Genomic DNA, 14,856 nt, shown 5'->3' on the forward strand with positions numbered 1-14,856 from the left:
ACTTCATAGTGGCTGCTTATTTTTTTTCCAAGTCCAGAGGGAGATTTTTCTGGGGAACTAGAAGATAATGTTGTTGGGTTTTTTTTAAGTTTGTGAAAAGGGTAGAAAAATCATTGAAATAGCTGCATGTATTTCAAGTATCACCTATTAAATCCTTCTTTTAAAAAAAGAAAATTAATTGAAAGAAACCTACAGCAATGTAGCATTATTTTATGGCACCCAGAAGGATGCTATGTGCCTTGTAGCACAGATGAAAAGACACAAAAGAAGATTTTGCCCCTTTCCCTCACCCCCACCTTAAATGGTGCTTGGGTGGTTTAAAGGGGCTGGGGGAGAATTCCACTGGTGCAAGCGCTGCATTGGGCTGCCATATATGGTCCAACTGTGGCCTTCTCCCCACTCTCTTCCTCTTGCAGTCTCTGGCATTTTGGGGGGCATAGTGCACATAACTACTGCCATTCTGGCTTATGCTGCAAGCAACACTGGGGAAGCTTCTGTAACTTACAGCAGACCCACCTCCTCAGGCTGCCTAAACTAGGCTGGGGCCTGTTTTGAAGTCAGGAAGGCACAAAGTGGCTTAAAGCTTCCTGTGGGCTGCACCTCTTGTGCTGCTCCTCCTGGAGGTGGCACAGAATTTGACTTATGGTTCCTACTCTGAAGAGTTGATCTACTTTTATACATGATGTGGGATAGGGCAGGAGGGGGAATGGGAAAGGAAGAGCAAGTGTTACAGCAATAAGACAACATAATTATTCTCTCAAAATTTAGGACAAAGCATTAATTATTTTTTTCTTTTAAAATCAAATTAGAGCCAGAGTTACATACATAGACTATGAAGGACGCTCAGATGGTGACTCCATTAAAAAAATAATTAATCAGATGAAGCCACGACAGTTGATCATTGTCCATGGCCCACCTGAGGCTAGCCAGGATCTTTCAGAATCTTGCAGAGCTTTTGGTGGGAAAGATATTAAAGTTTATATGCCTAAACTGCATGAAACTGTAGATGCAACCAGTGAGACTCACATCTATCAGGTAAGATGGTGGAATTCATCAATTGTATGAGTACTGAGGGTTGTGAGAGCCCTATATTGATCAGATTGTCATCATTTGGCTGTGGCTTTTGGGGGGAAAGATAACGGTATGAGCACTTACATCTAGTCATATTGTGGCAAGACAATGAACTTGTTTCTGGGGAAAGATGGAAACATTTCCATTATATTCTTGTGGATATTACATATGTTATACTAATACATTATTAATGCAATCACTGCATTAATAGATGTTTGAGATTACATTTGAAGCCTGCAATTATAAAGTGCAAAAGGAAAGGATCTCATTCAACTTGCTCTGCTTAACACATTGTATATATTTAGGTATGCATTTGAGTCCCAGTCCTGCATTCCACGTATATCCAAAATTCTTACTGAAACTGCTATAAGAGTTTTGGGTGCAAAAGAAATAGCACACGTAGTAATTGAAAATATGCATGTCAAGTAAGAACAACTTAATTTTACTAAAAACCTTAACTATACCATTACTCTGTATGTTTGTTTCTCTGTGTGTGTGTGTGTGTGTGTGTGTAACATGAAAGAAACTAGAGAAATTGCCTGAGCATGTCAGCATTATAGATGGTTCCAACTAAGCTTTGAGGCAGAGATCTAATGACGAGGCAATGGGGCTAGAGAGAAGAGTACATACCTCAGTTTGAAGGGAGTGGGGTATGAAAGAGAGCATGCGAGAGCTGGTTGGAGGAACTCCAATGGAAATCCAAACTGAAATGCTTCTCGAAATTCTCGAAAGAGCCTGTGAAATGAGCTGTCAGGTTTGCTTATGTAAATAAGTCATTACAGTTTCTGTCTGTGTGCAACTTAGGTCAGGTTAAAAGATTCTCTGGTCAGCTCCCTTCAGTTCTGTAAAGCGAAAGATGCAGAACTAGCTTGGATAGATGGTGTCCTGGACATGCGGGTTTCAAAAGTGGACACAGGAGTCATTCTGGAAGAAGGAGAGCTGAGAGAAGATGGAGAAGACTTGGAAATGCAAGTGGATATGCCTTCTTCTGACTCCAGTGTTATTGCACAGCAAAAGGCTATGAAGAGTTTGTTTGATGATGATGATAAGGAAGTATGTGAGGAGAGTGAGATCATTCCTACTCTAGAACCACTGCCACCACATGAGGTAGAAAAGCTTTTGCCTTTCCTTGGCTACATGCTCTCTTATATTTGTGGGGATTTGAGTCTTATATTTGTGGGGATGATTTGCAGGTATAGTTTTTTCAACATTTAGAGCCTGACTTTAAGTGGGACTTATTCAGGTAAAAGTCTCATTCAAGTCAGGAGCTTTGCTTGAATAAGGCCTCCAGTATCGGACCGTTCGTGTTGTAAATTGGTGTCTTAGGGCTTGTTTTCACTACGGGTGTAAGTCGACCTAATTTACACTACTCCAGCTAGGCAGCTTAGGTCGACTTACCCCAATGTCTTCACTGTGCTGCATCGATGGGAGATGCTCTCCCCTCGAATTCCCTTATTCTTCTCAGGGAGCTGAAGAACCCGGGGTCAACCAGAGAACGCTCTGCCATTGATTTAGTGGGTCTTCACTAGACCTGCTAAATCGATCACTGTCTATATCCCCATATTGAAGACCAGTCCTTAGTGTGATTTTTACAGTTGTTACACAGCTACTGCTGTCTTTGTTCAGGATGTGAGCTCTTCAAGACAGAGAATGTCTCTATTATATATAATATACAGTGCCTACCACAATGTGACCCTGATCTCAGATGGGGCTTCTAGGTATTGATGCAATAAAAAAATTTTTTTATTATGTGACCTGTGCATTTACCATACATGGCTTTGGAAATCAGTTGGTATTTGGGTTGTCTTGCAATTAATCCTCAGATTAAAAAAAAAATTGCGATTAATCACAGTTTTAATTGCACTGTTAAATAGTAACATAATACTATTTAAATATTTTTGGATGTTTTCTATATTTTCAAATATAGGCAGGGGGCTTGGGGCTTCAGCCCTGCACGGGGCTTGCGTGGGGCTCCAGGCTCAAGCCTCCACTCCTACCCCAGGCTCCGAGCTGGGGCTTCAGCCCCCTCACTGCCAATGCCTCTCTGCCCTTCCCTTCCACCCAGAGGTATGCAATTAATGTGTTTAAAAAATTAACACATTAATTTTGTGTTCAGTTAATTGCAGGCATTTGCTGTGATTAATTGACAACCCTAATTGGTATCACTCCTTTATTTACTCCTTAAATTTCATCTGACACTGGTAAATGTTTCCTTATCATATGTAGGTTAAAGATAGATACATGCACAAATATCATTTCAAAAAGGAGCACCTAACTGACCAGCAGAGGGTCAGACAGTGCAATTCTTAACAGCACTCTTCGTCCTTAGTTCTCAAATACTTTTGCATATTTGGGTAGATACCATTAACTCCTTTTAAAAAAGAGAAAACTGAGACATACAGATACTACGGGTAAGGTCTTGTGCTGCAATTCTTAGCCCAGATGGAGGTAGGTTGCCACCTTTGTATCTTCCCAAACCAGTACTGCTGAGGGCCTCTGTATCCCTTGGAGCATAATTTCGGAAGGCACCTAGAGCTATCTAAATTATGGCAACCTCCCTGGGCTGTGCTATGAAGCACAGTGTTGATTGTCGGGGCACCGCTCCCAGCACACCCTTTGCCCAGGGCATGTGAGCACATCCTACAAGGGTAGCCTTGTGGCTGTCTTAACAATGCCTACGTAGGGGGAAATCATCTCTTGACTAGATCCAGGGCTTATAGGGCTCTTTCATCTGGCATAAAAGGGCTTGAGTATTGGTGAGAATCTCACCCTAGTAGACTTTGCTAAGATCACAGAGCTTGAAAAAGAAACCAGAGTTTCCCATGCCCTGTCCCACAGGTCCACGCTCCCAGCACAGACCAGGAGTTGCGAATGAGGACTTCTTAAAATCATTACACCTATTAAAGGGGAAATTGAATAAATTAGGGCTGTCGATTAATCGCAGTTAACTGACACTATTAACTCAAAAAAATTAAATTCTGATTTAAAATATTAATCATGATTAAACTCAGTTTTAATCACACTGTTTAACAATAGAATCCCAATTGAAATTTTACAGCTATTTTTGGATGTTTTTCTACATTTTCAAATATTTTCATTTAAATTACAACACAAAATACAAAGTGTACAGTGCTCACTTTATTATTTTTATTACTAATATTTGTACTATAAAAATGATAAACAAAAGAAACAGTATTTTTCAGTTCACCTCATACAAGTACCATAATGCAATCTCTTTATTGTGAAAGTGGAACTTACAAATGTAGATTTTTTTTTTTGTCACATAACTGCACTCAAAACAATGTAAAACTTTAGAGCCTACAAGTCCACTCACTCCTACTTCTTATTCAACCAATCGCTAAATCAAACAAGTTTGTTCACATTTACGGGAGATAATGCTGCCGGCTTCTTATTTACAGTGTCACCTGAAAGTGAGGACAGGCCTTCATATGACACTTTCGTAGCCAGCATTGCAAGGTATTTATGTGCCAGATACGCTAAACATTCGTGTACCCCTTCATGCTTCAGCTACTATTCCAGAGGATATGCTTCCATGCTGATGATGCTTGTTCAAAAAATATGTTAATTACATTTTGACTGAACTCCTTGAGGGAGAATAGTATGTCTCCTGCTCTGTGTTACCCGCATTTTGCCATGTATTTCATATTATAGCAGTATCGGATGATGACATGTTGTTCCTTTTAAGAACCCTTTCACTGCAAATTTGACAAAACGCACAGAAGGTACCAATGTGAGATTTTTAAAGATAGCTACAGCATTCAACCCAAGGTTGGAATCTGAAGTGTCTTGCAAAATCTGAGAGGGATGAGGTGTGGAGTCATGCTTTCAGAAGTCTTAAAGGAGGAACACTCCGATCCAGAAACTACAGAACCCTAACCATCAAAAAAGAAAATCAGCCTTCTTCTGGTGGCATCTGACTCAGATGATGAAAGTGAACATGCATCGGTCTGCACTGCTTGGGTCATTATTGAGTGTGGACATGTCCTCTGAAATGGTGGCTGAAGCGTGAAGGGACATATAAATCTTTAGTGCATCTGTCATGTAAATACCTTGCAATGCCTGCTACAAAAGTGCCATGCAAACACCTGATCTCACTTTCAGGTGCCATTGTAAATAAGCCGGCAGCATTGTCTCCTGCAAATGTAAACAAATTTGTTTGTCTGAGTGACTGGCTGAGTGGATTTGTATGCTCTAAAGGTTTATGTTGGTTTATTTTTTAATGCAGTTATTTTGTTTGTACTTAATTCAACATTTGTATGTTCAACTTTCATGATAAAGAGAGTGCACTACAGTACTTGTATTAAGTGAACTATTTTTGTTTTTTACAGCACAGATATTTGTAATAAAAATAGTGAGCACTGTACACATTGTATTCTGTTATAATTGAAATCAATATATTTGAAAATGTAGACAACATCCAAAAATATTTAAATAAATGGTATTATTGTATTGTTTAACAGTGCAATTAATCACAATAATTTTTTTAATTGCTTGACAGCCCTAGAATATATATTTTTTCCAATCATATGCTGAGTTACTTTATAATAAAGTCTTCATAAAAATGTTTTACTACAATCTTTATTCATTGAAAGGTTATTGGACATCAATCTGTTTTCATGAATGAGCCAAGACTGTCTGATTTTAAACAAGTTCTTCTGCGAGAAGGAATTCAAGCTGAATTTGTAGGAGGAGTGCTTGTATGCAACAACCTAGTGGCTGTTCGTAGGGTAAGTATGTTGTTTTAAAAAATATCTAGAATATATGCAACGCATTATGTGCATCTCCCTCACCACTTCACTGTAAAGATAATAGATTCAAGTATGTTTTTTGTTTCAGACTGAAACAGGGCGCATTGGATTGGAAGGCTGTCTTTGCCAGGACTTCTATAGAATAAGAGATCTTTTATACGAGCAATATGCCATTGTCTAAAGGAGATGCTGTGAAGATGATGTCTTTACTTAAACTTCAAAAGATAGCGGAGATTTCTACCTTTTTATTTTTGTGGGTATCTTTTTGTAGTTTTCTAATTTCTACAGAGAATACTGATTCTTCAGAAAAGTTAGACATCAAAATTCAGTAAACTAACCTAAACAGGTAAATAATTGCTACCACAGTTCTATGTAAGACATCTCTTGGTACATTCCGCATTGTTGGCTTTCAGACTGTTAAGGAATATTGTTGCAAATACCATTGGTATGCTGTAATTGAGATTGACAGTTTCTTTTATGAACTTTCTTCCAAGAAGGATTTAACTGGTCATAAACATGCTTTTTCACATGACATGGCATTCCAAGTCTCTGCCTAAGAATGCAAATATATAAAAAGAATCATTTTTCCTATTTTAAAAATGTAAGGGTTGTCTTTGCTTTTTGTGGGGGGGTTCTTCTACTGAACAGTAGAAGTTTCAGTAAAAAGTTTCTAGGCCATTGAAAATTGGCCAAGTGCTTAATGGTGACTTTCCTGCAATGGTTAATATGCACCCTTGTTAATACTGTAACTGCTTTGTGCTACTGATTGATACAGTACATCATAAGATATTGTGAAATAAAATTTCAGTTTCCTGGGTCAAAAAGCCAGCTTTAAAATGTTATAAGGTACTTTAATACAGAATGACTGGAAAAACAAAAGTTGTCTGACAGATCTGCTAATCACATGTTTTTGCATTTTCTCGCTACTGTATATGTATATATGTATAACTTCTAGTTGTTGCAATCTGTTATGCCGGCTATATCTGTCTTTTGAGAATTTTGATTTTAATACTTTGAAGAAAAAAAAAAACCACCTGCATTCTCTTACTTATAATAAGCAGTGCACAGTGAGCTAAGTTCAGGAAGGTATTCTGTCCTTAAGTCTGAATTCTTCACTTTGTGGATTTATCCCCTTGGTATCAGGTTTCATACTACTTGTTTTTCCTATTGCTGGCAGTGGGATTACAGCCACTGGTACCAAAATTTGTTATATTTTTAGTTGAATATGAATAGTCTTGGGTCACTTAACTTCTTACATTTCTGAATTGAAAACAATGATGGAACACATGCAGAGCAGTGGTCTATAATGAGAAATTACTTTTTTATTCTTGACCTTTGGTTTTAACCAGTGTCTGAAATTATTCTTTGTTTATTACAACAACGGTGGCTTAAACTTGAGTTCTGCTTTCATTTGTTTATTTAAAAAAAGGCAAACAAAACTTTTAATGAAATATGGGCAAAAACCAGCTTTATGGGCGGCTGCTGAAGTGAAGATTAGTTTGTTGTTCATTCTTGACTATTAGGCATTGTATAGCTATTCTTCAAGTTGCCTGTTTATACTGTTTAAAAGTTAAAAGTTGGAATAGGAGCTTAAAAGAAAACTGGGATAAGCATTCAAAAACTTCTGATACTAGATATAAAAATGTGTAATGCATTCTAAAATATGATCGAGAGGCAATGTATGTATTTTGATACACACAAATTCCTGGCTTGAAATAATGAGAGATCTGCAGTATTTGGGGGCTGAATCTCAGTTTCTTCATTCTCTTCTCCTTGCCTACCACCACTTCATAGAATTTGGAGGAAATGCCATGAAGGAATTTTAAGTAAGTTGGGTTTTTTTATGGGAAAGAAATGTAGGACCACGCCTTTTAATATAGAAATGTAATGAAGATTTCTCTAATCATCAGTCCCCATAATCTAAGTTGAGGTTTACCTTGAAGCTAATTTACTTTCACGTGTGTGAAAGGCTAATTTTTATTCATTCTGCTTTACTTCAACCCAAATACACACTACCAAAGTTGAAAATCTACTCCCCCCCCCCGCTCCCTTGAGCAATATTGAGAATTGTTTAAGGCAAAAGATTCAGGGAAGCCTTTGCAAATAAGTTTTAACAGAGGGAAGGAGAATATGCCTAGTATTAAACTGGAATGGAAAGGTTCTTATGAGAACACTTGAGAGCAATCGTTTGGTAAAACTATGCTGGAAAATTGGGGTGTCTGGTACCCCTGATCTAATTGTAATTGTAGTCAGACACTTCTTCATTTGATATAAACAAGCAAAGAGACAACCCCTTTGGGTCCCATCTGTGATAAAAGTTCCACCATAAAACTCATTGCTACTATGCTGAATCAAAATCACTCTGTAGCATGGCTCAAAAAAGTGTGTGAATTTTCCAATTGGAAAAGGAAGCATTTTGCCTTTGGAGAACATTTTAAGGTCAGGCATAAGATTCTTTTTTTTTTTTTTTTTAAAGGCTTTCAGTAAGATTTCAAGATAGAAGCAGCTAGAATTTCGTATAGTACTTTACACTCCATGGTTGTTACTGGTATTTCATTTTTTTAAATTTGTTAAATTAATTGAAAGCCTTTATGCATACAAATCTGTTAAAGACATCTGTCCAGTCAGGAGGATGAAATCAGTTTTGTTTTGTTTTGTAATTCATACGAAGCACCACAATGTATGTTTTTTTCCCACCCTTTAAAAATAATGATTGTTGGAGTGGGGTTGGTTTTTCTTTTTAATTGGATGGTGATTTGAGGTATAGGGCTCAATCCCCAAATCATCTGTGTCAGGGATTACTATTTAATGGAAGTTCCAAGTGCGCTGTGCACACAGTAAATGACATTACTCATCAAAATATTTTAAAATGTTTAGAATTTTGTAAACTATCAATGTAAGGTAAGTTTTAAATATGGAGGTCTAAAGACCTTTTCCTGTGTTACAGAGAAACTTTCTGGGTGAAAAGACATCTGAGTTTAAAAATAAACATTTTTGGTTCAAAAACAAATGTTAATCATTCTGAGGCTCTGTTTTGTAATAGAATCTGTAGAATAGTGACTCTTGTGTTTGGTAGACACAGAATTGGGCAATTAACTGGGCCTGACATATTGATATATTAATTTTTAGAAAATGCTGCTTTTTTCTCTCTCTCTCTGTTTCCAGCAAGGTTGAGTACACCTATGTAATAAGTGAAGCTTTTTATAGAGAATTTTGTATGGTGAAGTCTGTTTCCTCAAGGTACAATGCCCAACTAGATTAAATTTCTTACTTTGTGTGAGATAATGGTTGGTATGCATTATGGATTATTGATGTATATCATATTGCATGACCCACCATGGCCAAATTATGGAAGAGATCATTGCATTCTGCCTGCCTAAATTCCCCTTATTTTATGAGTTACTTCCCTGCCCTCAAAATTATTTTGTGTATCATTGCCTTGTAGTCACATTGTACTGCAAAGATAGTTGCATTTCAGTGGTGGCTTTAGATGATCCAGGTCTTTTTGTGTGCAACACTTTACTAATATCAAACAGTGGGGGGGGGCAGGGGGGAAATTTAGAGAAAAAATATATGCAATATATACATACACATATATTTAGATACTGCTGGGGAATCTTTCCATTCAGGGGAGCCAGGTTTAGTCCCTGGCATAAGTTACCTGAGTTAACAAATATTTGGTTGGTACTCCTCAGCCAGAGCTCAGGGGCTAACAACTAGATGTGAGGGTAGTTTTGACATATCTAGTGAGGAAGAGGAGGCTGAAATTTCCAGATCTACCGCCAAGGCAAAGTGTCCAGTTGTCTTCAAAGAATGTTCCTAGTGTTGGAAAGAATTTAGGAATTAGTCAACAGAAGATGAGAACTTGTTCCTCCTAAATAAGTCAGCCATATTCTTAAATACTGAGATTCTTTTATACTACAAATACATGACATAGAAAACCTTAAGGAAGATATTCTTGTGCTGGTGGGTGGTTCCTAGCATCTCCTTTCCTCCACTTTTTATTTCCCCAGAAACGTGATTAACTGCTATAATTATTCATTAGGTATTTTACATTTGTATTGTAAATATGTATATAAATGTATATTTAGATATGCTACCTAGCAAATCTGCAGAAGAGGATAAGTCTTAAAATAAGGGTTCTCAAACTTCATTGCACTGCAACCTCCTTCTGACAACAAAAATTACTGCACAGCCCCAGGAAGGGGGACCAAAGCCTGATCCTGGGTGAGAGGGACAAAGCTCAAGCCCCACCACCTGAGTGCGGTGAAGTGGAAGGCCAAGGGCTTCAGTGCCAGGCTGGTGGGATATAATCTCAACCCTGCTGCCCAGGGCCAAAGGAAGTCTAAGCCACCCTGGTAACCCCATTAAAACAGGGTCGTGACTCACAGTTTGAGAGCTGCTGTCTTTAAAAATGCATTTTTAAAAATCCATGGATGGAGATTTGGGGGACTAGATTTTAATCATATTGTGCACCATCAAACTGTACACTCATGGACAGTGATAATTTGCCACTGTAATATTAAAATAAACTACATTTGTTTTTCCAAGTGAGATATCTGTTGAACCACTAGCTATTTTCCTTGAAAAAAGGTATCCATAGAAGCCTAAAATGTTATGGGAGACAAGCTCAATATGAGAGGTTTAAGCAGTAATCACCTGTTGTTGCATAATCCTCTTAGGTGGTGATGTAGTCTGAAGCTGTGACTCAACAGCTAAATGATAATGAGCTGAGCAACTGCTAAAATTGCCTGCCAAAGGCTAGTTTGTACTGCAAGTCTGGTAAATGAGAATTACAGTAAAGAATGGGTTCTTGATTTCAGTGACATAAATTGTATCTAATTAAGTTCTACTAATCATCATGAGGCGGATAGGTCCCTTAAATGCTCTTGGCCAAGATGGTTAGGGATGCTGCCCCATGCTCCAGGTGTCTCTAAGCCTCTAATTTCCAGAAGCTGGAACTGGATGATGGGATGGATCACTTGAAATTGCTGTGTTCTGTTCATTCTCTCTAAAGCATCTAGCACTGGCCACTGTCAGAGACCGGATACTGGGCTGGCATAGCCATTCTTACATTCTCCATGCAGATTTTCCAGATTGAGGCAAATTTATGGAAGATCTGATCCTGAAGTGGTCTAAAATTTAGAATTTGTTTTTTTGATTTGACAATAAAACCTTTGTGACTGTGCTGGACTATACAGCCCATTCCTTTTTATGTTTCAGGCAAAAAAATTGACATCTGCTTTTTGTCCTTTTAGCCCTCTATAAGAGACACTAAAGGGAAAAAGTTTATGTAGTACATAGAATTTTGGCCACCTAAGGTAAATATATAAATTAAAATAAATACTGTGCTTTAGTCTTTGTTTGCTAATTGTATTGAACCTGTCAAACTATGGTAACTCACATCTCTATGTAAAGGGATTTTGAGAAAGATTTGGAAGAGTTTGCCCTTTCCACTACTATGTGTTGCATTTGTATAGTTATTTCAGTCTATGTAGAAGTCTCTAGCATTCTGTGTGCCTTTGATATAAACAGCAAAAAAACCAAATACCCCTCCCCCACCTGTTGAAATTAACTGCTCCGCTCCTACCAACGGCCACCAATAATACCTAACCTACAAGCCAACTTGCTTAAAAGATCCCATTCCCAAACAAACCTTAATTCTCAAAACCCAAGTATAAATAGATAATAGCCTGGTTTGTTAACCTTCATCTTAGCACATTCCAAAGCTGAGGGTCCCTCACAGCAAACCCTTTCCCTCTAGCCCTCTTCAGGGACCTCCTCTTCAGTCAACAGTGCAGCTCATAACTATGGTAGACTGCTTTTCTCCATGTACTGTGCTTTTACACAGAGCAGTCCCAAGTCATTTAGAGCTGCATAGGTCAAAATAAGGACCTTTAAACTCCACCTTGAAACCAAGAGGCAGTACGCATAGACCACAGATGTCACGTGCTGCTGTCAAAAAAAGCTCTTAATAACCAAGTTACCAGATTTCATATCTTCTTAAACCCAGTGCGATTACTTAAAGGTAGTCCCATGTAAAGCCAATTGCAGAAATCCAATCTTTGGGAAGCTACTTCTTCTCTTCTTCCTTATAGAACAATAATCATTGTAACAACACTATTGTTGTGGACGATTACTGTAGAATATTGTACTTTTCTATAAAGTAATGGAAAACTTGTTAGGGTAGGAATTTGTAATGCACTTATTTCAGGTGTTCATGGTAACCAAACTTCCCAGTAGCTAATTTTGAGATCATATGGGCTGCGTGCCCTTCTCCAATAGTCCCAAATGTTGTAATACTAGAAGATGCTACAATATTTTGGGAGAGAGAATTCAATTCCTTTCTGCCTGTGATGATTGATATGTTTTGGTGATAGCCATTGTTAAATTCCAGCAAAGGGGAGCACCAGGCTAGACAGCTGAAGGTCTGTCAGTCTCTGCTGAAAGGAACTAAAGCTTTAGCTCTCTCTCCCCCACCCCATTGAGCTATACAAAAGTGATGACAGCATTAAACTAGTCTCTGTGTCTGTGGAAGTGTTGATGCTTTAGACTGGGATAGGCAACCTTATGGCATGGCATGTGAGCTGATTTTCACTGGCACTCTCACTGCCCAGGTCCTGGCTACCGGTCCAGGGGGCTCTGCATTTTAATTTAATTTTAAATGAAGCTTCACAGCTTTAATTTTAAATGAAGCTAAACATTTTAAAAACCTTATTTACATACAACAATAGTTTGGTTATATATTATAGACTTATAGAAAGAGACCTTCTAAAAACATTGAAATGTATTACTGGCAAGCGAAACCTTAAATTAGAGTAAATAAATGAAGACTTGGCACACCACTTCTGAAAAGTTGCTGACCCCTGCATGATGTGGTTCCCAGCTGCTAGAGATGGCAAATGTTTATTGATATCCCCCTCCTGTTTGCAATTCTATAACATGCCTGTGGAAACTACAGCCGTTAATTACATGGAAAAAAACATTAGGAAAGTATTTATGTATTTTCAGCTGTCTGTTACTGTATTTATTTAGCAGCTGCAAATGAGGAGAGCCAGCACCATGTGACGAGCCAGCTCCCTCCAGACAATCAGCAAGTACTCCACAAACCACAGCCTGGGAATCTCTGCTTTTAAAAATTGAGACACATTTTCCTCTTCTGCTGCCCCTGAAGCAGTTGCACAGCTGATTGAGCATGATGCTAGTCATCTCTCCAGCTGTGGCACTGAAAGCCTGCCAGGTTGCTCTGTACTATTGCACTATCCATGGAAAAGTGCTGCTGCATTCAATAGCATACAGTTAAATGAGAAAAATCAGCTTTGCTTCCCCCATGTGCTTCATTGGGTCAAATAAGTTAACGTCATTAAAAAAAACCACAAAAACGTACACCATCTGTTTTCCTAACACATCAGATAATCAGACTATATGACTTAGACGTTCATAGTCCTTTAGCCCCTCCTCTACCCGCATGGATTCATATAGGGCCAAATCCTGGATCCACTGTACTCAGGCAAAATTCCCACACTTGAGTGGGAGCAGGATTTGACCTATTCTTTTTAGCTTGTCAGTTATGTAATTTTATTATGCTTCAATTTTTTTCATAATCCCCATGATTTTGCTAATGCATGGTATTGCAAATGAACTACAAAATTAGCCAATGGACTTTAAATCATTTGAGTACCTCTAAACCTCATAAGCTGATTAAAAGTGTTAAGGTTGTTGTTTTTATGTAACTAGATCTAAATTTAATTTTTATTACGGTCGAAAGAACACTTCTATTGCAAACCATGATCCTTATTCTGTTCCTTTTGGAGTTAATGGCTAAATCACAGACTCTGCAATGATTGGCGCACATCAGTCAATTCAGAGGCTGGTAACTTGCATAGTTGAACCATCTTTCTTGTTTTAAGCTAAGTAATGGCTTTTTAAAGTTTCTTTTTCTAACTGGAAAACTGCCTAAGGAACTCTTTAATTATCTGAAAATCAGAAAGGAATTCTATAAAAAGGTGGAAAATGGGTAAATTGCTAAGAAGGCATATAAAAGAATAGCACAAGCATGTAGGGACAAAATCAGAAAGGCTAAGGCACAAAATGAGTTAAATCTATCTGGGGATGTAAAAGCCAATAAGAAGAGGTTCTTTAAATACATTATTAGGAGCAAGAGAAAGATGAAGGGAATTGTAGGTCCTCTGCATAGCGGAGAAGGAGAGCTAATAATTGATGACATCAAGAAAAATGAGGTATTTAATGCCTGTTTTTCTTCATTCTTCACTAAAAAAGTTAATGGTGACTAGGTACTCAACACAATAACCAAGGGGAAGGAACACAAGCCAAAATAGGGACAGAACAGATTAGCAAGTATTTTGATAAGTTAGATGTATTCCAAGTCGCCAGATCCTGATTAGATTAATCGTAAGATATTTAAGGAACTAGCTGAAGCAATCTTGGAACTGTTAGCAATTACCTTCAAAAGCTCACGGAGGAAAGGAGAGGCCTCAAACGCCTGGAGAAGGACAAACTGTACCTCTCTTTAAAAAGGGGAACAAAAAGGACCCAGGGAATTATAGACTAGTCAGCCTAACTCTGACACCTGGAAAGATACTGGAACAAACTTTTAAACTACCAATTTGTAAGCACCTAGATCAGTGGTATTCAATAATGTTTTCTGGCAGGCTGAATAAGGCAATGTCCAAATCTTGGTGGGCCAAATGCCACTCTCCAGGCTAAAGGGATCTTCAGGTGGTTGTTTTCTAGTGAAAGCACATCAATTATCTATCGCTATGGCTACGATTAAGTCACGGAGGTCACAGAAGCACAGAATCCGTGACTTCCAACAACCTCCATGACTTCAGTTGTCAGGAGTTGCAGGGTCCCCTGACATCCGCAGGGCCAGGAGCTGTGGGATATGCCTGCTGCCTCTGGCAGCCCCCGCAGCTCTCGGCCGCCATGGGTGGCGGCTGCGGGGGAACCCCCAAGCTCCCTGGTGGTGGCAGCAGGGGAACTCCTGGTCGGCCAT

At 38.4% G+C, this 14,856-nt stretch overlaps 2 protein-coding genes across 4 annotated transcripts in view; one reads left to right on the forward strand and one right to left on the reverse strand.

Annotated features, from left to right (window-relative positions):
• Positions 1-8,850, forward strand: part of CPSF2 (cleavage and polyadenylation specific factor 2) — a 28,290-nt gene extending 19,440 nt beyond the window's left edge. For both annotated transcript variants that reach the window (XM_050953255.1, XM_050953254.1), the window contains 4 exons: positions 810-1,035; positions 1,876-2,178; positions 5,685-5,819; positions 5,929-8,850. In XM_050953255.1, the coding sequence (XP_050809212.1) occupies positions 810-1,035; positions 1,876-2,178; positions 5,685-5,819; positions 5,929-6,021 (757 nt within the window). In that variant the 3' untranslated portion in view covers positions 6,022-8,850. The remainder of the gene's footprint in view (positions 1-809; positions 1,036-1,875; positions 2,179-5,684; positions 5,820-5,928) is intronic.
• Positions 1-14,856, reverse strand: part of ATXN3 (ataxin 3) — a 464,297-nt gene that overhangs the window by 49,604 nt on the left and 399,837 nt on the right. The window lies entirely within an intron of this gene.

The sequence above is a fragment of the Gopherus flavomarginatus genome, chromosome 5 (assembly GCF_025201925.1).
Source record: "Gopherus flavomarginatus isolate rGopFla2 chromosome 5, rGopFla2.mat.asm, whole genome shotgun sequence".
NCBI lineage: Eukaryota > Metazoa > Chordata > Testudines > Testudinidae > Gopherus > Gopherus flavomarginatus.